The sequence below is a fragment of the Orcinus orca genome, chromosome 10, assembly GCF_937001465.1.
Source record: "Orcinus orca chromosome 10, mOrcOrc1.1, whole genome shotgun sequence".
Classification (NCBI taxonomy): domain Eukaryota; kingdom Metazoa; phylum Chordata; class Mammalia; order Artiodactyla; family Delphinidae; genus Orcinus; species Orcinus orca.
In genome coordinates this window covers 38412315-38436853 of record NC_064568.1, presented here as the reverse complement: position 1 = coordinate 38436853, position 24539 = coordinate 38412315, and the positions used below count along the sequence as shown (strand labels likewise).

Below are 24539 nucleotides of genomic sequence, written 5' to 3'. Positions count from 1 at the left end.
TTACCATCAATTCATCCCCCAGCACATACATACACAAGCTCCACAGAGCCTCCTCGCCAGCTGTCTCATCGCCTTAGCCTGGAAAGCATCCAGTTCTTCCTCCTCTGGGACCAGATAAGTGCTGCCCCTTCTCTCCTAGACCATTCCAGCAAACAGGGAAACCTCCTTGACAACAGCATGCTCTTCACCAATGGGACTTAATGCTGTGAATTCTTCTCAGGTTTACCTATCAATGAATTCAATTTTCAAGATCTAAAGACCTTGCTGATGGTTTCAGCTTCAAATTTTGCTTAACAAAGTGACTCTGCTGCTTTGAGACAACAGAGACCTACAATCACACCACATGGCCATCAGAACAAGGAAAACTGAGCTGAGGGCCTATAAGCTGCTGCCGTCTCCAAACTGGCCAGTGACTGACCTTTGTACTCAGGGGTGAACTCCTTCATTTCGGGAGGGAGGGACTCGTAGAAGCGCTGCTCCCGGGAGATGAGGGGCTTGCACACAGTGTGGTCGTCGTAGCGCATCATGCTGCTGTGTCCGCCCACCTGGTGGATGAAGGGCTCCAGGAGGACTCCCCGGTCTCCGGCCCGACTTGCGTTCTTGCCATACTGCCCCACTTCCATGGTTTGACAAACACACATTGCGTTGGGGGCCAGTTGCACACTGAGAGCAGAGGATGCAGCACATGAGCCACGAAAGGAGAGCTAGGTAGAAGATCCTGGCGAGCTGAAAACCAACGGTCAGAGTCTGTTCAGCTTATTCTTCTCTCCTAACAGAGGGAAGAGAGGAAAAGAGGGAATCAAAACACCAGGCAAGCCACAGTTTCCCTGGAGTTCACAGAATATCCACTCCTGAGGAAAAACAGGGATTCTGTCTTGTTCCCTGCTATGTGTTCCCCAGTAAGTACAACACTGCCTGATGCATGAGAGGTAGCTGAGTCAATTTTTGTTGAATGATGTAATTTTGGTCTCTTCCATCTGTCTTTTTATGCACAGAAGCCCATATTCTCTTCCTTTCCTAGTTCTCATATCCCTTCTAAGTTCTCTAAAGGATTTGATTTTAGAGCTACAGTATGTTATAGCCATCAGGAAGGCAACTATCCCTGTTCACTTCACATTCAGTTAAGAGCTCAAGAAAAAAACAGAAAGCAACACCAACTCACTCTGTTTGGATTTCTCACAATACTCAGTACTGGTAAGGGTCTCTCCCTGACTCAAAGGAAGGGTTTTTGCCTGAGAAATCAGGTCACTCTAGATTCCCAACTTTTCTGCTGAAGGTGCCAAGGACCAGACAGGGAAAGCCATTCCTTCCTGAGTTGCAGAAGCATAAAAAGGTTTTGTTTTGGGACTTCCCTGGTGGTCCAGTGGGTAAGACTCCGTGCTCCCAATGCAGGGGGCCTGGGTTTGATCCCTGGTGGGGGAACTAGATCCCACATGCATGCCGCAACTAAGAGTTCACATGCCAGAACTAAGAAGACCACGTGCCGCAACTAAGATGTCTGCATGCCGCAACTAAGAGCCCTCATGCCACAACAAAAAGATCCTGCATGCCGCAACGAAAAAACATGCCACAACGAAGATCCCACGTGCCACAAATACGACCTGGCACAGCCAAAATAAATAAATAAATAGTTTTAAAAAATGTTTTGTTTTTCTGAAAGGAATTCAGGCTTCATATTTCTTCTACTTTAAATTTATGGCCATCAATTTATGACCATGTCTAGCACCACAGAGCTTCCCTTTCTGTTTGACTCTAAGGACAAAGAAAAGCTCTTTGTACTTAAATAACCTCCTTTTAATGTCAGTCTTCTCTCAAGAAAGTTAATATAGTGGGCAACTTAATACTGAATATATTTTAAAAACTAGGAATGTAGTAGGTAGCGGGGGTGGGGGAGGGAAGGATTGGGAGTTTGGGATAGCAGAGGCAAACTATCATATATAGAACAGATAAACAAGGTCTTATTGTACAGCACAGGGCACTATATTCAATATCCTGTGATAAACCATAATGGAAAAGAATATGAAAAAGAACATATATATATATATATATATATGTATAACTGGGTCACTTGGCTGTACAGAAGAAATTAACACAACATTGTAAATAAACTATACTTCAAAAACATTTTTAAAAAATTAAAAAGGAATGTAGTAGGCAAGACAATATCTGAAAGATCAAGACTAAAAAAGAAAAAGAAAATATAGAGCAGAAATATGCTTTTATCTGCAAGATATAATAAACTATTTTTTTTTCTGAACCTCATAATTATGGGCAAAATGAGCTATACAAGAACACTGTTGCAAAACTGCAAAATTTTCTTAATCCAAAGCTGCCCAGGAAACTATGTTCTATTTCACCACTATCAACAAAAATAAATTATTCTCCATTCCCGCTCCCACAAACAGATCAGCACCACTTTAAAACTATTCATTTTTTAGTCCTCCTTCAGGATAAGGCAACTCTCTGCCCCAGGGAGTTTTCTGAGACTCCATTCTTTTGAAACAAGAGTTCGATGTACACCTCTGCGACTCCTACGGCACCCTGTGCCAACTCTAAGGTAGCAATAAATCACTGTACTGTCATCTATTTTGTCATCTGTCACCACCACCAAACCATTCTCTCTTAACTCCATCTAGGATCCAAGGCATTTCCTGGCACACGGCAGTACTCAAAATGAGGTTTGTTAGAATGAATTAAAATAATTCCAGGAAGAGGACCACAGTGAGTAAAAGCACAACGATATGAAAATAAAATATGAAAGCACAGTGGCAGTGCTTAGGGCAGAAAGTGGGGGCAGGAAGCAATTGCGGAAGGCTTATCTCAGGGTTCCTAGAGGTGCCCACTGTGGCAGTGGACTCTAGCTAGCAATGTCAATCGGCTCCTGCCCTGGCTCCTCTTCACCCTGGGATTGCCTCTGACCACAGATGGGATACCAAGAAGGTGCCAGACTTTCTAGCCTGGGTCAGTGGGTATCTGGTTTAGGAGAGGGGTCAACAGTGCCAAGTGCCCCAGAAGAGTTGGACATTAGGGCCATTCCCTGGACTCTGAGAGATCCGTGGCATCCTCTGCAGCCCCCACAGGACTGAAAGGAAGAAGTTCAATCTCCAGTCAGATGTAGACTTTTGATATTTTGTTTCCCCTTGATGTCTACATAAAATCATGGTACTGTTTTTGTGTTTGAAATATTTTCTTAGAAGTAAACATGTAAAATATACCACATTTCTATAGCTCTGATTTGGCGTTTCTTTTTAAATAAACTGGGAACCTGAAAAAGTGGAAGTGCCCAGAACTCTCTCAACCTCTGTAAAGCCCTGGCCTACAAGGTGTGGAGACTTGTATGTCACTTGAAGGAAGAAACTTCAAGTTTCCTCATGAAGACATGCCCACTGCCAACCCTGTGGGATATGCCGACGTAGGTGAAGGGCTTGGGCTTGACTCACCTACCGCCCAGCCTTGAAAGTTCTGGAAATAGCAAAAGCTCTGACTCTTCTTGATAAACAATCAGAGGTCGTTCCTGAAGTCTGGTGTCCACCAAGGCCTGCTGTAAAAACCGTGGACTGAGAGGGCTATGGACGATGGTGTCTGTCTCCACTATTCCTTTCCTAATAGAGTCCCAATCTTGTTCAGGCAGCCAAACCTCAAGGGAATGTGAAATTCCATTCTAGCTCAGGGAGAATCTTGAACAGTACCTCAGTTCTTACGAGCTTATTTAGGAAAAAGCATGTGACTCTCTTCTTCCCAATGAGATGAGGAGAAGTTGGCCAGGGATTCTCTGGGAAAAGATACCTTGCTCTTAACACGAGAGAGGGGTACCTCCTCTTCCTCAGGATATTATTCTGTCTGCACGTGATATCGGAGACTACTGCAGCCACCTTGTAACTCTAAAAGATACTTGCCTAAGACAAGGCCAACATGCTGAGCATACAGAACAGGAAATAAAAATCAGGGCCCATGAGGCTGTCACTAAAGTACTGGATATCCTGTTATGTAACAAAAATAAATTTCCCTTTATGCTTTAAGCCAGTCACATTAGGATGTTCTGTCACTTGCAGTCAAAACCATCATAAATGAAAGGACAGAAATAGTTGCATCAAAATCCCCAGATCTCCAGTTAATACACTTTGCACATAAAGAGGTCACTAACTGTTTTCTGATGACAATAAGGAAACTTCCAACAAATGAAGAACAAGCTCTTTTCACTAATGACAAAGGGCATATTCTCCATAAGCCCCAAAATGAAAAATGTTGCTCTATAATCTTTAAAGTGTCCCTGAAGTCAGAGAATGTGAATTATGTCTGGTCCATAGCGCTGGTACCAAGATACTAAAAGAGAACCTGACCAACAGAAAATTCATTCTCTCATACGTAGAAATGAACCTGTCCAAATATCCAAATAATTAGTTTAGAACTGATTCTACTATGCTTCAACAGGAGGCAGACCATAAAAGAAATTGATACTCTTGCCACTTCAGGACCTTACTGCTCATTATTTTTTTTTTTACAAACGGATCTAAATACCATGTAGTCAATAAATCATATTTCCCAGAGTGTAATTAATTCTCAAAGATTTTGCAGACTGTGCTCTGCAAATACATTGACCTGATTTCAAGTAGTTTATGCCATTCAAGATGTCAATAGCTTCTGCAGTCTTTTCTAGACTTAAGAAACTACTAGCATAAAGAAAAACTTGTGGGGACTTCCCTGGTGGTCCAGTGGTAAAGAATACGCCTTCCAACGCAGGGGACATGGGTTCAACCCCTGGCTGGGGAACTAAGGTCCCACATGCCGCAGGGGAACTAAGCCCATGCACCACAACTACTGGGTTCGCGCGCCTCAACCAGAGAGGCTGTGTGCCGCAAACTACAGAGCCCAGGCACTCTGAAACCCACGCGCCACAACTAGAGAGAGAAAACCCACACGCCACAACTAGAGAGAAGCCGACGCACCACAACTGGAGAGAAGCCCACGGGCTGCAACGAAAAGATCCCACATGCTGCAATAAGACCTGACGCAGCCAAAAAAAATAAAGAAGGGACTTCCCTGGTGGGGCAGTGGTTAAGAATCTGCCAGCAAATGCAGGGGACATGGGTTCAAGCCGTGGTCCAGGAAGATCCCACATGCCACGGAGCCACTAAGCCCATGCGCCACAACTCTGAGCCTGCGCTCTAGAGCCCACGAGCCACAACTACTGAGCCCGCGCACCTAGAGCCTGTGCTCCACAACAAGAGAAGCCAATGCAATGAAAAGCCTGTGCACTACAACAGAGTAGCCCCTGCTCGCCGCAACTAGAGAAAGTCCACACGCAGCAACAAGACCCAACGCAGCCAAAAATAAATAAAAATTTTAAAAAATATTCGAAATAAAGAAAATATATAAAAAAAGAAAAACTTGTGAATTCTTTAAAAGCTACAAAGTATCAAAAATATCACATAACAGCAATCATGAGGGACTCTGGTTTCACTGCCATGGGTTTCACTGTTAGTTTTTTCTTTTTTTTTTTTTTTTGTTTTTGCGGTACGCAGGCCTCTCACCGTTGTGGCCTCTCCCGTTGCGGAGCACAGGCTCCGGACGCGCAGGCCCAGCGGCCATGGCCCACGGGCCCAGCCGCTGCGCGGCATGTGGGATCTTCCCGGACCGGGTCACGAACCTGTGAACCCTGCAACGGCAGGCGGACTCTCAACCACTGCACCACCAGGGAAGCCCTCACTGTTAGTTTTTAAACTAAAAACAAACCAAAAAAAAAACTCCCTACCAGAATATGTTTTTGGTTTGGTTTGGTTTTGTAAACAAAACTCCAAAGGTTTTCCCTGGGGAAAACTTATAAATGGTACTCTTTTTCCCTATGTGGCATCTTAGATCTGCATCACTACAGAAATCATGGCCAAGTTTCACTTTTCTGTGTAGATGTGTTCCCATGTAAATATGTTTCCAAGTTACCTGTCTTGTCTACTTCCCAGGTAACATAAAGAATTTTCTCTGGAAAGGTGGAACTCCTACAGATACAGACCTCTATGCTGGCAAGCATTGGTTTCCTGGGTGTCAAGGAAAGGAATGAAGAATAGTGCTTGAAAATTACAAATTAGCCACTTTTTTCCCCCTATTTTTTGGCCATGCTGCGTGGCATGCGGGATCTTAGTTCCCCAACCAGGGATCGAACCCGTGCCCCCTGCAGTGGAAGCGTGGTGTCTTAACCACTGGAAGTCCCAGGGAGTCCCACAAAAGAGCCACTTTAATTTCACTTCTCAGACCAGGGAAGTCCCACAAAAGAGCCACTTTAATTCCACTACTCAGACAGACCCAGGAACCATACAGTGTGGAGGAACTTGTGAGCTGCTATCCCAGTTTCTAAGACCAGCAGAAAGCTGGCATTTATTAAAAGCATCTCCAGGACACAAAGAGGCTCCCACTTTCCCCAGTCATCCCAATGGCCCTTTTCTGTGACTGACAAACATGCAGAAGTGAAAAGCAATTGCAATTAGTATTTAATTCCTACAGCCTAATTCTTTGACATGAAAATCTGAAGTGGCATTTGCCCGGATTCAGGGTTGAAGGGAAATGTACTATTTTCCTTCCTCTCTCTACACCTTTTTGTCCTTGGCATAAATAGGGTATTTCTCATTTTGGGGGCATTACGGAGTACTGAAAGGAAGTAATTACAAGGAGTTACATTCTTAGGGTTTTGACAAGAATCCTTAGGAAACTGTCTTAATCCGTCTGGGCTACTGTAATAGAATACCATAGACTAGGTGGCCTATAAACAACAGAAATTTGTTTCTCACTGTTCCAGAGGCTGGGAAGTTCAACACCAAGGCAATGGCAGGTTTGATGTTCGATGAGTAACTGTGTCCTCACATGGTAGAAGGGATGAAAGGGCTCTCTGGGGCCTCTTTTATAAGGGCACTAATTCCATTCATGAGGGCTCCACCCTCATGACCTAATCAGCCCCAAAGGTCCCACTTCCAAACACCATCACATTGGAAATTAGGTTTCAACATATGAATTTGTGAGGGACACAAACATTAAGTCTAGAGCAGAAATCAGAATCAGTGTTTTAAGTGCTGCTGCAAGAGTACCTGTTCACTCTTTTTCTGATGAGACTTCACCATTTCTGCCATGACTAGATAGAATATTTGGTGAGGAAATCTTGTTTTTGTGAAAAGGAAACTGCCCTTTTCTATGGAAATAGTTTGTAGCATTGTGTGTATTGGATTGAAAATTATTTTACTTTAAAATATTTAAAAATAAGAAAATTCCCATTGTGGAAACATGATACATTTCAGTATTTAATAGTAAAGCTCCTATCTGATTAACACAACCTTGAATAATGGAAATTAATCAAGAATATTATTTAATATTATGCATTAGAGTAGACAAGACCACTGTGTTCTGACTACCATGTCTATTCTTACTGGGTTGTTTGCACTGGGGTCTGAATCAGGTTCTAGGGGAGGCAGGAAAAGTATAGCACCAAGCTAGGATTTGGAACGTTTGGCAAAATCATGTGGTGATTAAAATTGTATGACCCAGGACTTCCCTAGTGGTGCAGTGGTTAAGAATCCACCTGCCAATGCAGGGGACACGGGTTCGAGCCCTTGGCCGGGAAGAGCCCACATGCCACGGAGCAACTAAGCCTGCAGGCCTAGAGCCCATGTTGCACAAGAGAAGCCACCGCAATGAGAAGCCCGCACACCGCAACGAAGAGTAGCTCCTACTCGCCACAACTAGAGAAAGCCCACGTGCAGCAACAAAGACCCAATGCAGCCATATATAAATAAATTTATTTATTTATTTAAAAAAAAAAAGACTGTGCCCAAATGAAAGGACCACTGGCTTAGCTTGTGGGGTTTTCAGTAATAGCTGCATTTTATTCAACACTGTCACCAGCCTCAGGAGCAGAGCAGAGGTCTAAATACCTGAGGAAAAGGAGCAGCAGACATTCTTCACAAATGTGGATGCTGGAGTAAGAGGGGCTTAAGTAGCAGCAATTCCCTCCATATATCCTGGTGACTGATGTTCAGAGAGGAAATAATGTAGTTTGTTTGAATCAGTTATTTTAGATCATTGGAAGTTTATATTAAAATGGTTAAAATTTTGTCAGCTTATGAATGGACTGCTCCCCCAGAGGTCATGGAGTTCCACTGCTCTGCCTATGAATTTGTATACCACCAGCTACAGAAGTCTATATTTGTTTGTCCTTCATTTTCTTTAAAAAACTTGGTTCCACATTTCACTGCATAAAATGGGAAGGAGGCTATTTTTAAGAAGAACTTGCTGAGATTCTGAAATTGAATTTTTTCCACTGGTGTACAGCAAGAAATGAAAATAAATTTGCACTTTAAAGACACTAGTTAACAAAAGTTAGGTTGACTTTCTGGTTATAGTTACTAACTCCTTGAACATATAATTGAACTCCGAAATGAATCATGTTCTAATTCAAGTAAAATAAAGTTTCTGATATTGCTGAAATTTATATATTAATTTGTTTTCCTTTTTCAAAGCAAAAGCTGTTGGTTAGGTAAAATGACTGTCAGGTGTTATTATGGCTCATAAATTAATAAATGGGATATTTAATTCTGTAAAAAAATTAAAATGGGTGAATTGTGGTATATTCATACAGTGGAATACTACAGAAAAATGAAAAAGAACCAACTACTGCTAAACACAACACAGATGAATCTCACGGGTGTGATGTAGCAAGAAAGAATCTAGACACAAAAGAGGCCATGTGGTGTGATTCTATTTATATGAAATTCAAAATTATGAAGACCACAACAGTGGTTTCTCTGGGAAAATACTAATTGAGAAGGGGCACGAAGGTAGAGGTGACAAAGATGAGTACTATACATATCCACTGAGCTGTGTATAGCTTTACTATAAGTCAGGACTTAATAAAAAGGAAAAAAAAATCAATAGTAGTCTCCTATACTAGCAAAAAACAATTACAAAATGAAAACTGTTTAAATATATCCCATTTACAACGGCAACCAAAACTATATAAAGTACATATGAATCTTTAAAAATTATGACAAATAAAACTTGACTGAAGGACCTAAAAGAAGACATAAATACACCATATTCATGTGGGGGGGGCTCGATATTGAAACGTAATGCAATTTCAATAAAAATTCCAAGAGAGTTTTCTGACAAACTTGACAAGCTGACTTTATATTCATATGGAGGAGTAAAGACCAAGTAATGTAGCTAGACAGCAATGTCAAAGAGAAATGAAAGGGACTTCCCTGGTAGTCCAGTGGTAAAGAATCCGCCTTCCAATGCAGGGGACACAGGTTCAATCTCTGGTGAGGGAACTAAGATCCCACATGCCGCGAGGCAACTAAGCCCGTGCGTCACAACTACTGAACTCACGTGCCTCAACGAGAGAGCCCACGTGCCACAACTAAAGAGTAAACCTGCACGCCACAACTAGAGAAAAGCCCGGAGCCACAACGAAGAGCCCACGAGCTCTCAATGAAAGATCCTGGTGTCGCAACTAAGACCCGAGGCAGCCAAAAAAATAAATAAATATTTTTTAAAAATGTTGAAACTTATTTTTTAAAAAAACTTAAAAAAAAAAAAGAGTGGGGCTTCCCTGGTGGTGCAGTGGTTGGGAGTCTGCCTGCTAATGCAGGGGACACGGGTTCGAGCCCTGGTCTGGGAGGATCCCACATGCCACAGAGCGACTGGGCCCGTGAGTCACAACTACTGAGCCTGCGCATCTGGAGCTTGTGCTCCGCAACGGGAGAAGCCGCGATAGTGAGAGGCCCGTGCACCGCGATGAAGAGTGGCCCCCGCTTGCCACAACTAGAGAAAGCCCTCGCACAGAAACGAAGACCCAACACAACAAAAATATATAAATAAACTAATAAACTCTTACCCCCAACATCTTCTTTAAAAAAAAAAAAAAGTTAAATTCTTACCTTCTGTGATAAGATGTATAGGTTAGTTCTAAAATGGATAAATCTATAAATAGTAATATGATATTAATTTAAAAAAAGAGTAATGAAAGATGACTTGCCCTCCCCAATAGCAAAGCTCTTTATGAAATTATAGCAATTAAGAAAGAGTAGGGCTTCCCTGGTGGTGCAGTGGTTGAGAGTCCGCCTGCCGATGCACGGGACACGGGTTCATGCCCCAGTCCAGGAAGATCCCACATGCCGCGGAGTGGCTAGGCCCGTGAGCCATGGCCGCTGAGCCTGTGCGTCCGGAGCCTGTGCGTCCGGAGCCTGTGCTCCGCAATGGGAGAGGCCACAACAGTGAGAGGCCCACGTAACGCAAAAAAAAGAGTATATTTTGCAAAGAGAACCAAAGAGATCTTAGGAACACACATGGGAGTGTGTGTGTGTGTGCCTGAAGTAATATTTAATTTAAATAATATTAAATATTTAAATACCCATTATTCAATTGAAAAAGATGATCTATGTCATAAACAGGCTACATACAGATAAAATTCTATCCCTACCTCCAACAATAATCCAAAATAAATTCCCAACATATAAATGTGCAAAATAAAACTTGAAGGCAATAAATACAAAATTTAAATGCCTTTTGACAATAGATTAAGTAAAATTCCATAAGACATAAAACACACAAACCACAACAGGAAACACTGATAAGATGCCATTAAATATTTTTTTAATTTTAAAAGCTTTTATTGAAGTATAATCTACAAACCATAAAATTCACTTAAGTGTACAATGCAATTATTTTTAGTAAATTTACAGAGTTGTACAACAATTCCCACAACCCAATTTTAAAATATTTCTATCACTCCAAAAGATCCCTCATACCCACTTGCAATCCCCCCTTCCTACCACCAGCCACAATAAAATTATTTTCTGTATAAGAGAATCATAAGTGAAGATAAAAGTCAGACAAAGAAATGATATTTGCAATATTTATAATTAGCAATATTAGTAAACAATATATGAAGAACTCCTATAAATAAAAGTGGGGAAAAAAAAGAAAATGGAAAAAAAGAAAACACTCAGATGGCCAATAAACATGTGATAAGATGCCCCCCTTCACAAATACCAGAGGAATGCAAATTTAAACAGGAAACCATTTCAGTTCTGTAAGATCAGCAAAAAATACAAAGTGTGAACATACCAAGCACTGGCAAACCGGGGAGAAATGGCTCCTCTCCTATTCTGATTATGGTAACACAAAACCAAAGATCTGTACTCTCCACAACCCAGCACGTACCCAAGATGGCAGGTTCAAGGATGTTCACTGCAGCATTGTTATAACAGAAAAATGGGAAACGATTTAAATGTTCATCAATGGGCGAATGGATAAATGAATGGGTATATTCATAAACTGTATAGTACTGAATTAATAATCTACATATGTCAACATGAATACATTTCAAAACAAATTGGAAAAGCATGTTTGGAAATATTTCTAGTATGCCATCACTGTAAATTTTTAATACATAAAACAGTATTATACATGAATTTATGGACACACATATGTATTAACGACAACAATGATATGGAATGGAAGAATGTGCATCAACTTTACAGGAGGAAAAAAAAGGAGGGGACTGGTATCTAGGAAGAAAAGGGAACTTCAGCTCTTTTAATAATTTTTAATTTCTTTTTAAAAAGTCTGAAACAAATATGGTAAAATGTTAACATTTTTTAATCTATGTGCCCAGTACACTAGTATTGTATTATTCCCTGAACTTATATTTCATTAAATAAAACAAAAAGCCTTCACAGTGCTAAAAGCCTGATGTCAATACACAGCACATGACAGGAGAAGAACATACTAGCAATGGTTCCCAAAGTGGAGTATGAATACCATCACAGTCCCCTGGAAATGGGAAAAAAATATTAGAACTCCTTGATTTGTTTTCTTCACTTGGCCTTCAAGCACCACACTCCCCTCATCTTCCTGTTACTCAATCTACTTTGCTGGTTCTTTCTCTTCTTCCCAGCCTAACGCTGGAGGCCTTGGGGCTCAGTCCTTGGTTCTCTTTTGTCTAGCTACACTTTCAGTTCAGTCCTCTTTCTTGAACACCAAATTCATATATCCAACTGCCTATTTGATCTAGGAAGTTTAAATTTAACACTGCTGACAGAACTCATTTCCCCCCACCCCCAAAAAACCTCTCCACCTGCAGTCTTACCCATCCCCAGCTCCATTTTCACAGCTGTTCTCACAAAAATCCTGACAGGCATTCTTGATTCCTCTTTTTCTCTCAAACCCCATATCAGTAGGGTGTCATGTAATCCTACCGAGTCTATCTTCAGAACAAATCCAGATCCAACTACTTCTTACCATCTCTAATGCTACCACCTGGTGTGATCACCAACTGGTACCCAGCTTCTATCATGGCCTTCCTGCAATCTGTTCTCAACACAGCAGTCAGTGACTCTGTTAAACTGACAGTCAGAGCATGTGACTTCTCTGTTCAAAATCCTGCAATGGCTCCCATCTCACCCAACACCTTGCCATAACCTATAAGATCTGCATTCCTCCCCACCCCCATTTTCTCTCTTATCTGATTCCTACCCCTTTCCCCTTTGCTTATTACCTCACTCTGAGTCATACTGGCTAGACATACAGGAATATTCCTACTTTAGGGTCTTTGCACCAGCCATTCCTTCTGTCTGGACCATTCTTCCCCCAGATATCCAAGTGGCTAACTCCCTTACGTCCTTCAAAAATCTTGGCTCAGGACTTCCCTGGTAGTGCAGTGGTTAAGAATCCACCTACCAATTCAGGGAACAGGGTTTCGAGCCCTGGTCCGGGAAGATCCCACATGCTGTGAAGCAACTAAGCCCATGCACCACAACTACTGAGCCTGAGCTCTAGAGCCCGCAAGCCACAACTGCTGAGCCCACGTGCCACAACTACTGAAGCCTGCATGCCTAGAGCCCGTGCTCCACAACAAGAGAAGCCACCGCAATGAGAAGCCTGTGCACCGCAGTGAAGAGTACCCCCACTCACCACTAGAGAAAGCCCGTGCGCAGCAATGAAGACCCAACGCAGCCAAAACAAAAGTCTGTGCCCAAATGTCTCTCTCAATTAGGTCTACCCTAACCTCCCTAAGTTTAAACTGCAAACCCGCCTGGATGTTCCATCCCCCTTAATCTGCTCTACTTTTTCTTTTTTTCATGGCACTTATCCCCTTCTGACATGTTATGTATTTTATTTATTGATAATGTCTGTGGTTTATTATTATTATGATGTCAACTCCATGAAGGAAAGGCTCTTTGTTTTTTTCACTATATTTTATCCAAACTGCCTGGAGCAGTGTCTGGCATGTGGCAGCCACACAATAAAAACAGCTGAATAAATGAATGTATGTATATGATTATATAACAGATGTGTACAGTAGGGTAAGTATACAACATATGAAAAATGTTTATGACAGGACAAGGTCTTTTTTTTTTTTTTTTTTTTTTTACTATTAGGATTGTAAATCAGAAAAGTTTACAGACTTCTAACCTAGGGCTACCAAACCCAGAACAAAGAGTTAACGTGCCTTTACAGAGAAGTATGTTGACCAAAGGATAGAATTCCAAACCAAAGAAATAAAAAGAACGCAAAATTCTGTGTTTTGACTCGAAAAAGAGTTGATATATGAAAGAAAAAGATGTTTAAATGTACCTGGATAAGAATGACAACAACAGAAACTAAACTAGATATGGAAGGAAAAAAGAATCATCTTATGAGGGAGGATGATTAGATCATTTTCATTAATGATACAAAAGAGAAACAAGGGGCAAAAAAATCAGGCAAACATACAGATAATCTCAATTATAAAGAATAAACCACATCAAAGAACTTGAACCAAATTTAGGAGATATAAGTAGTTTTGTTTGTTTTAATTCAACAACACAGCAAAGCTAGAAAGTGGCAATGAATAAAAGCACTGGCAAAGAAAGAGAAATTGCAATCAGATATGGTGGTGAATGAGGTCCAAACTATTTTAAGAACTAGGAAAGCACTGTCTTCACAGCAAGAGAAAGACAATACCTGGTCACCTACTTTGTTAATCGGGCAAGCACAGACACACACTCAAAATGCAGACCAGCAGACATGCACTCTAAGGAGCTTGGTTAGAAGTAGAAATTCTGGGACTTCCCTGGCGGTCCAGCAGAAGACTCCGCGCTTCCAATGCAGGGGACAGGGGTTTGATCCCTGATCGGGGAACTAAGATCCCACATGCTGCGTGGTGCGGCCAAAAAAAAGAAAAAAGAATTGGAAATTCTGTTGCCGATGTATTTTTATAGCCTGAGATTAACCACTTGGGTTTGATATACAATCTTTTTGTAAAGAGAAGCATACTTAGTACCTTCACATTGAACAAGGTATATTTGCAAATTTCCTCAAATTTTCATTGAAACTGGTTTACAAATCCAGTATTTCTACTACCTCTTCTAAAATTAAATATACCCACTTAAGCACTAAAAGCATAATGACAAAGTATCACGCCCTTAAAAAAGCATATGAGGGCTTCCCTGGTGGCACAATGGTTAAAAATCCTCCTGTCAATGCAGGGGACACAGGTTTGAGACCTGGTCTGGGAAGATCTCACTTGCCGTGGAGCCGCCTAAGCCCAATCACCACAACTACTGAGCCTGCGCTCTAGAACCCGCGATCCACAACTACTGAGCCCGTGTGCCACAACAGTTGTGGCTCGCGGGCTCCAGAGTACATCCTCAGTAGTTGTGGAGTACGGGGCTTAGCGGCTCCGCAACACATGGGATCTTCCCAGACCAGGGCTCAAACCCGTGTCCCCTGCATTGGCAGGAGGATTCTTAACCACTGCGCTACCAGAAAGTCCTACTTAGTCTTTTAAAAGTAATTTAAACTTGATAAGACAGGAATGCTAAGTAAAATGTTGGCAATAATGTATCTTTCATTTGTTTTTTACTCTCCGATACAATCCAAGGGAAAAACAGCAAAATCACTCGTAACTGAAAAGAACACAATGGACTGATAAGTCACTCTAACAGAAAAGAACAACACATAAAGCTCTGGTTGCATAGCTCTGGACTTTATGAAAACTAATTTCTAACTATTTCAGAAATAATAAGCTAATATGGACTCTAACAGGAAAAGATACTGAAATACTCTCAAATTCAAGGACAGAAAAACCCAAAACTACAGCTGAAAACTAACATGAAAGCATGTTTGTTCTCTGAAGCATATAAAATCAAGGGAACCTAATGCTTTCCGAAATTCAGGTCGATTAGTGCTTTTACGTATGAGACTGTAGGTACTGATATAGATTAGGTATATTTATGAGGGTGAAAGAGAACAATCCTCCTTCCTTCACCCCTAAGGACTGTTTCAAGCAGATGCTCACAAACCTCTCCTTTAAGGAAGACAGAAATATAGGCATCGTTCTTGAGGTAAGTATGGCTGCCAACCTGAGCCTGCCCTTCCAATCTACCAGGGACTGGGACATCCCTCACCTAGAAACCAGAAATATGTGCAAAGGCCTAGAGCAATCTGGGAGGTTTGAAAAAAGGAGAAGGGGGAAAAGGCTTAAAGGTATCTATTTTGTTTATCCTCAGAGAAGAGGAAGGATTGTTTAGACATCTTTGGTCCTATCCAGGAGCAAGGGACACAGTGGCATCCTCCTGAGGACACCAGGCTGAGAGCAAACAGGGAGGAAAGGAAACTTGGCAGGATGCCTGAGATGTGCCAGCCCATCAAGAAACAGCCAGAACAGAATTAATTTAGGACAAAGAGAGAATCTAAGTAAAATCCAGTGAACCCCTTTCCTTCTTTTACTGTATTTCTAAAGATTAGAAACTTGTGCTTCCCCAGACATATATATATATGTATATGTGTATATATATACACTTTCTTTTTTTTTTTTTAGTGAAGATCCTTTTGAAAGTGTCTATTTCAACTTGCTCAAAAGAGTGTAAGTAAGGAGGTTTCAGGACAGAATTTTAAGAACACAGGTCCAAAGTGATATAGGGAAATCAAAACTAGAAAACACCAAAAAGGGGAAACAAAGGCACCCCATCCTTCTCACCAGAAACAGTGTCTGCTCACAATTTGTACGGGATTATTCTTTAACAAGAATCCAAAGAAATACCCGTGCTGTGACTAGTCAGTTCAGACAAGCCATACCTGGATCAGGTAAGTCTCTGCCTAGCACAGTTAGAACTGAATACAAACATGGTCATACCTAGAAAGCACACATGTAGAAGGATAGGAGAAATGGTTCAAAAAGGAACACAAAACCAAAGAACACTTAAAATGAGACTGTCTAAAATGCTAATGTATGGAATGGGGAGCTTTCCAGACTTATTATCTCATACTACTGATCCCACTGAAGACCCAAAGCTGAAGACAGAAGCTTCTGCACAACTGAAAGATGCAAAGGAACAGTACAAGGCTTGTTCTAGCAACCTAGGTTCCTGACATGACTGGTAACTCTAGTTCCTTTTCTTTACTACCATCCTATTGCAGCTCAACTAAAAGAGAAGCTGAGCACAGTGGAGGCAAGCTGACAGGGCTGAGGCAGAAGTGAACACACCCTAAGGTGACTGGGAAACTGATGTAGACACCTCCCTACTTGAGATTTCCCCCCACCATAAAATTTTTTTTGAATAAAATCTGCTCTATTTCAGAAGAGAAACAAAAGAAAAATAATTCTTGTCACTCACCCAAATTTCAATTAGCTGTAACTCTGAGTTTATAACTGGAAGTCACTCCAGGTACAAATCTGCTACCTTGTACTAGTGATATTCACATGTGTCCTGTTAAAGAGGTAAAACATGGAAATAAAATCTCCTGTACCTAGGACAGGTGAAGTCAAAGTTCTAGTCACAGCATTGAGCTTTTCAGATTACTTGGGGGCCTCATGTAGATCCCCCACCCCCTGCCATGAAAGATGACTACTAGCTTAAAACAAGAGAATCTCCAGAGTAAGGAATTAGGCAACCATAGAATAGCTCCTGTCTTTCCTGTGACATCTCAATGATACCACACAACTGTTAGAACTCCAAAGGAGTTTTAAATCACCGAATTCTGTACTATTTAAAAGAGGCACACCAAGAGGCAATATACACCTAAAAATCAAAGATGGCTACAATCCAGAGGGCTGCCTTTGGTGGTGAAATCACATACTTAAAGGTCTTGATACTATACTACTCTGCAGATTACCTGAAACTATAATCAAAAACCAAATTCCTCAGACATGGGCACTGTATTGTGTTCAGCTGTAGTTGGGGGATACAATGAAGTGTCCACCACAAAATATAGCACTGCTGAGTTTTGCTATTTTGGGATAATCTGCGGCTACTCCCACAAAGGGGCTGAGACCAACTTAGGTTCTCCTCCAAGGACCATGTTCTTAGTATCCTATGTTCCTAACCTCCTGTGAGACCTCTCCCCTTCAAGGCCCATACAGCATATTTCCTTATATAGTCAGACATTCAGAAAACAATGCAAGGAGATTTCAGAGCACAAATTCAACAGGTAGTCCCTCCACTTAGAACCCCATACGATTCGCGGCCACACTATGACATATCTGAACATCTATCCTGTGGGTAAAGATTTTATTAGCAAGTACCCAGAAGCAGATGAGCAACATGCAAAATGACAGTGAATGTAGGGAAAACCTGTAAACAGAAGAGGCAAATGACCTGTTTAATGCCTCACAAAATGCAACAGAGTTTGACTGCTCTGTCAAGACAGATTCTGTCTTCTACCTTCCAGTGAAACACCAGAATTTTAAAAGGTACTTTTAAGCACCTTTAAACATCAGAAAAGAGGGACTTCCTGGTGGTCCAGTGGTTAAGACTCCGAGCTCCCAATGCAAAGGGCCTGGGTTCGATCCGTGGTCAGGGAACTACATCCCACAACTAAGATCCTGCATGCTGCCAACTAAGATCCCGCATGCTGCAACTAAAGATCCCACACGCGGCAACGAAGATCACATGTGCCGCAACTAAGACCCGACACAGCCTAAATAAATAAATAAATGTATTTTTAAAAATCAGAAAAGAACTTCTATCTACCTCATAAATAACTCATAGTTCTAGATAGAGAAGGGACTAACTTTCACCCACACAACAACTTCCCAACTCAGGAAAGTGTAGAGATATCTCCAAAGAAACGTCACTCCTTAAGAGCATGTTCCAAATCTCTCCACTCTCTCAGCTTCCTTTCCTGACCTTCATGTGATACAAGGAACTGAACAGCGTGAACATGTAGAGAGCTCTCATGATTCTGGGAGTCAAAAACTGTATTAAAAAAAAAAAAAGTGGAACTCAACCTGGAAGCAACCATCAATCCCATGATTAGTAAGTTGTATACCCTTCAATACACCAATTCACCTTATTTTCCCTGACAAGAAGCTAGACTTGAGACTGTATGTCCTACTTTTCAGGGTGAGGTAATATATGAGAAATCAATTTAAAAATATATACTACAGGGACTTCCCTGGTGGTCTACTGGTTAAGACTCCATGCTTCCAATGCAGGGGACATGGGTTTGATCCCTGGTCAGGGAACTAAGATTCCATGCCACGTGGTGCAGCCAAAAAATTAAATTAAAAAATATTAAAAATGTAATAAAATCAGTGTTCATTAAAAAATAAAAATATGTACTATACTGATGCAGCTAAAGCAATGCTAAAATTTTTTAGCTTTAAAAGTAAAAATATAAAATTAATGACTTAAGGTTCTCCTTAATAAGCTAGAAAAAGACCAAAGTAAGTAGAAGGAAGGAAATAAGATACAACGAGAACTCACTGAGAGACAGAGAGAGAGAGAGAATGAATAACAGAGCCAAAAAAAAAAAAAAATCAATAAAGCTGATAAAAATCTCTAAAGAAACTGATCAGTGAAAAGAAAACACACCAATTACCACTATCAGGGATGAAAAACAGGGATATCACTTCAGATCCTACAGGCACTAAAAGAATAATAAGGTAATATTATGAACAACTGCATACCAATAAGTTCAACAACTTAGACAAAATGGATAAATTCCTTAAAAAATACAATTTACCAAAACTGACACAAGATTAACATAAAATCTGAATAGACCTATATCTATGAAGAAAACTGAATTTATCACAACTCTTTCCACAAAGAAAAGTCCAGACACAGATGATTTTACTAGTAAATTCTATCTAACATTTAAGGAAGAAATAACACCAATCTTGCACAAATTCTTTCAGAAAATGAGGAGAGAAAGAACACTTTCCAACTTGTTTTATGAGGTCAGGTAACCCTGATAACAAGGACTAAAAAAGAACCATAGAGAAAGAAAAAACAAATGAAAGAAAAGAAAGAAAGAAAAAAAAATATATATATATATAGACCAATATCCTTCATGAACACAGACACAAACATCCCTTTTAAAAGTTTAACAAAACAGGGACCTCCCTGGTGGCACAGTGGTTAAGAATCTGCCTGCCAATTCAGGGGACACGGGTTTGAGCCCTGGTCCGGAAAGATTCCACATGCCACGGAGCAACTAACCCGTGCACCGCAACTACTGAGCCTGCGCTCTAGAGCCCATGAGCCCCAACTACTGAGCCCATGTGCCACAACTACTGAAGCCCATGCGCCTAGAGCCCATGCTCTGCAACAAGAGAAGCCACTGCAATGAGAAGCCCACACACCACAACAAAGAGTAGCCGCCGCTCGCCACAACTAAAGAAAGCCCGCGCGCAGCAATGAAGACCCAATGCAGCCAAAAATAAATAAATAAATAAAAGTTTAGCAAAACAAATTCAGTGACATACAGACGGAATAATATGACAAAGTGTGGGATGCAAGGCTGACTAACTATCTGTAGAATCAATCAATGTAATCCATCATATTAACAGAAGAAAGGAATAAAACCATACAGGAAGACACTCAACAAAATTCAACACCCACTCATAATTTAAAACTCTCACAAATAAAAATTTGAAAAAAACTTCCTCACCTGCTCAAGAGCATTTATGAAAAACCTGCTAAAGAGCATTTATGAAAACCCCCAAAAAACTATAGCTGACATCACAGTCAATGTGAAATCCTGAACATTTCCCTCATATAATCAAAATAAGGCAAAGATGTCCATTCTCACCATTTCTATTCAACATTTTATCAGTCAGTATAGTAAAGCAAGAAAATTTTTTTTAAAGCATAAAGACCAGAAGAAAACAAGACTTTCTCTATCCATAGATAACCTAATAGAAATACTTTATACATAAAATACATAGAAAATACTTAGCTATCTACAAACAACTTCTGAAACTACTATGTGAATTTCACAAGATCATAGGATACAAGGTCAATATACAAAAGCCAATTATATTTTTCTATGCTAGCAGCAAACAATTAGAAATTAAAAGACAATTTAGTGGATTAATTTCATATAAGACGGTAGAGAAGGAGGCTTCAGGAATCCATCCCTTCACCCAAACAACTAATGAGCTGGCAGAAACTGTCTGAAGTAACTTTTGGAACTCTGGAGTCTAGCTGGAAAACATGAAACTTCCAAGGTAGAGCTTGATGAAGAGGCTGGTGAATACTGGTAAATTTAAGCCATTTGTGTAGCACCTACCCAACCCCCAGCCTCACAGCAAGCAACAGTGGCATGGCTACCTTCATTCCGGATATAGCTTGCTGGAGGCTAGGGTGGACACAATAAAGATCTTGTCCTCCAAATATTGGGGTTGTGTGTTCTGACTGATGACGGCTGCTTTTGATCACTGAGGAGCAGGCAGAGGCTGGTGACCATTGTTCCAACACCCACAGGCTGAAGCAGCTTCCAGGAGAGTTAAGAGAACAGTACTTGTTTTCCTTTTTCCCCCTTTTGGGAGCCAGACATTTAAGGAAATCTTTGTCAGGTCACTGTATAACTGCAGATATAACTGAACAGAAACTTCAATTATCACATACAATAAGGAATACACATTTCGAAAATTTATCTGTAAAAGTCACAAATGGAAGGCTCTCACACTCAATGAGCAAAAACTAGCAACACCTGAGGAGTGGGAAAGTTAGACTGCTAAAGTTACCACAACAGGGACTTCCCTGGTGGCGCACTGGTTAAAGACTCCATGCTCCCAATGCAGGGGGCCTGGGTTCAATCCTGGGATCTAGTCAAGGAACTAGATCCCACATGCATGTCACAATTAAGATTTAGCATGCCACAACTAAGGAGCCCACCACCCGCAACTAAGGAGCCCACTGGCCGCAACTAAGGAGACCACCTGCTGCAACAAAGACTGGCACAACCAAATAGACAAATAAATAAAAAATAATAATTTTTTATTAAAAAAATTAATAAAGTTACCACAACATAATACTCAAATGTTGTTTTACTCAAATGTCGTTTTAACAAAAAATTTAAAAACATACTAAGAAACAGAAAATCAATGCCTGATCACAGGAAAAGGAGAATCTGACAAAAAATACAAAACACCGTGGCCTCCCACCTTCTGAGACAGCCTACACTCTGTCTGTGAAGGGTGTTTCTCCCTTTGCTGCCCTCACTTTCCAAGACAACCCCATGCCCTGGGGCCGCTCTTGCCTTTTGAGATGGACTGTATTCTGTCTACAGAATTTGTATCTCTAAATAGATCTACTTCTTACCAACAAAACAAAACAAAACAAAAGGGCTTCCCTGGTGGCGCAGTGGTTGAGAGTCCGCTTGCCATGCAGAGGACGCGGGTTCGTGCCCTGGTCCGCGAAGACCCCACATGCTGTGGAGCAACTAAGCCCTTGCGCCACAACTACTGAGCCTGCGCTCTAGAGCCCATGAGCCACAACTACTGAAGCCCACACACCTAGAGGCCGTGCTCCACAACAAGAGAAGCCACCGCAATTAGAAGCCCAGGCACCGCAACGAAGAGTAGCCCCAGCTCGCCGGAACTAGAGAAAGCCCGCACAGCAATGAGGACCCAATGCAGCCAAAAATAAATAAATTAAATAAATAAATTAGAAAAAAAAGAAAAGAAAAAGTCACTAGAGGGATTCAACAGCAGATCTGAGCACACATAAGGAATATCAGTGTACCAGAAGGTAAAACAACTGAAATTATTACATGAGAGGCAAAAAGAAAAAAGAATAAGTAAAAGTAAAGAGTTTGAGGGACCTGTGGGACACTCCCAAATGTAACAATATCTACATTTTAGAAATTCCAAAAAGAGGAAATAAAAGGGAAAAAAAAATATTTGAAGAAATAATGGCCCCAAACTTTCTAGATCTCAGGAAAGACATGAGTATATATGTGCAAGAAGCCTAATGAAGCGTAAGTGGGATCAACTCAAAGATTCACACCACACCAAGACACATAAAACAAAAACACACTATAAAACTGTTGAAACCCAAAGACAACGAGAGAATATTTAAAGCAGCAAGACAGAAGCAACTGGTAATGTACAAGAGAACTTCAATAAGATTAGCAGCTGATTTCTCCTCAGAATCCTCCAGAAGGCAGTATTTAAAATCCTGAAAGAAGAAAACTGTCAACCAAGAACTCTATACCTGGATAAACTATCCTTCAGGAATGAAGGGAGGGGCTTCCCTGATGGCACAGTGGTTAAGAATCCACCTGCCAATGCAGCGGACACGGGTTCGAGCCCTGGTCCAGGAAGATCCCACGTGTCATGGAGCAACTAAGCCTGTGTGCCACAACTACTGAGCCTGTGCTCTAGAGCCCACGAACCACAACTACTGAGCTCGCATGCCACAACTACTGAAGCCCATGCACCAACAGCCCGTGCTCTGCAACACGAGAAACCACCGCAATGAGAAGCCTGCACACCACAACGAAAGAGTAGCCCCCACTCACCACAACTAGAGAAAGCCCGCGCACAGCAATGAAGACCCAACGCAGCCATAAATTAATTAATTAATTAATTTTAAAAAAAAGAATGAAGGGAAAATTAAGATATTTCCAAATAACAAAAACTGAAGGTGTATGTTACCAGTGGACTTGTCCTATAAGAAATGCTAAAGGGAGTCCTTCAGGCTAAAATGAAAGGACAACTCAAAGCCATTAAGAAAAAAATATACACCACTGGTAAACATGACTACATAGATAAACATAAAAGCCAGTATTATTGTATATTTGGTATGGTTTGTAATTTCTCTCTTCTTCCTAAATGATTTAGCAGACAAATGCGTAAAACTTATAAATCTACGTTAACAGGCATACAATGTATAAAGATGTAATCTTATAAATATATGTACACATAAATAAATAAAAAGAGGGAGGGATAGAGGTGTATAAGGGCAGAATGTTTGTATAAACTAACTAGGTTGTTATCAGTTTAAGATGTAAATTTTAATCCCCAAGATAATCACTAATAAAATAACTTTAAAACATACAGAAAAACAGAGAATGAAAATGATTCACTACAAAATAAAATCAACTAAATTCTAAAAAAGATGGTAATGGAGGAACTGAGGAACAAAAACATGCAAGACACACAGAAAACAAAAAGATAAATGAAAGTAACTCCTTCTTGATAGGTAATCACAATAAATGTAAACGGACTAAACTCTCCTACTGAAAGGCAGAGATTAGTGGAAAGGACTTTAAAAAAATATCAATCCATCTATATGTTGCTTACAACAGATTCACATTAGATATGAAGACATAAAGAGGTTGACAGTAAAAGGATGGAAAAAGATATTCCATGCAAATCTTAATCAAAGGAGAGCTGAGGTGGCTCTACTAATAGCAGATAAAATAGACTTGAAATTATAAAAGGTTACAAGACACAAAGGACATTAAATATTGACAAAAAGTTAGATATAGCAAGAAGAAATAACAATTATACATGCACATAACAGAGCCACAAAATGTGTTTTTGGGAAAACGAGTATAGTAGTCTTGTTCAGGCTTCAGAGGCATAAGTAGGCCTCTGACTGACTTGTGACCCTGCCTGGACTGCGTGACTGCTTGCACACCTAACAATTGTTACCAACGAGTCAAGTAACAATTATGATAAGAAAGGGAGTAGGTTTTGGAATTTCTTGAGCCCTGGGGACCTGGCCAGTCCCCGGGGTCTGGAAAATCTTGTGACTCAAGCAGTGAAACCAACAGCATTGTTACAGTTACATCAGAGCTTCATTTCTGCACACAAACTGATGATATCAGTTTGTGGCCTGGGATTATAAACGGAAGCCCCCAGAGCTGCAATCTGAAGTCTCACCTGTGGGGTGGACGCACCACCCAGGACCCTTCCCCACTGGGACTCCAGATTGCTATTACTCGGAACTTCTCAGCTGCTGTTTGAATCTGGATGTAGGTGTCGGCCCAATCTGGTGATGTACACTCTGTTATATCTCTCGAATACTTTTATTCATCCTCTTCTAATGACTGTATATTGAACTTAAGTAATCTTCTATTAAAAAATTAATTAAATCTGTTCAGTTGTGTGAGATGAGTGGTTATTTTGCCAGCAAACCCAACGAACCCTGAAACTGAAAGCAGGTTTTTGGCAAAACATTAAATTGGCGCTGTGAGCAGGATTCGTACAGCAAAATGCCTCTCTTTAAAAAGAAAGAAGTTAGTTAATCAGCTTTTTATTCCAGGATGGGACGAGCTCC

At 40.8% G+C, this 24539-nt stretch overlaps 1 protein-coding gene across 9 annotated transcripts in view; it reads right to left on the bottom strand.

Moving 5' to 3' along the window:
• Positions 1 to 24539, bottom strand: part of IP6K1 (inositol hexakisphosphate kinase 1) — a 73657-nt gene that overhangs the window by 21259 nt on the left and 27859 nt on the right. For 5 of the 9 annotated variants that reach the window (XM_012538260.3, XM_033413107.2, XM_033413105.2 and 2 more), the window contains one exon: positions 419 to 769. The exons of 1 other annotated variant lie outside the window; for it this stretch is intronic. In XM_012538260.3, the coding sequence (XP_012393714.1) occupies positions 419 to 641 (223 nt within the window). In that variant the 5' untranslated portion in view covers positions 642 to 769. Of the gene's footprint in view, positions 1 to 4; positions 227 to 418; positions 770 to 24539 lie in introns of those variants that run through there. 3 more of the 9 variants (XM_033413111.2, XM_033413113.2, XM_033413112.2) reach the window with 3 other exon arrangements.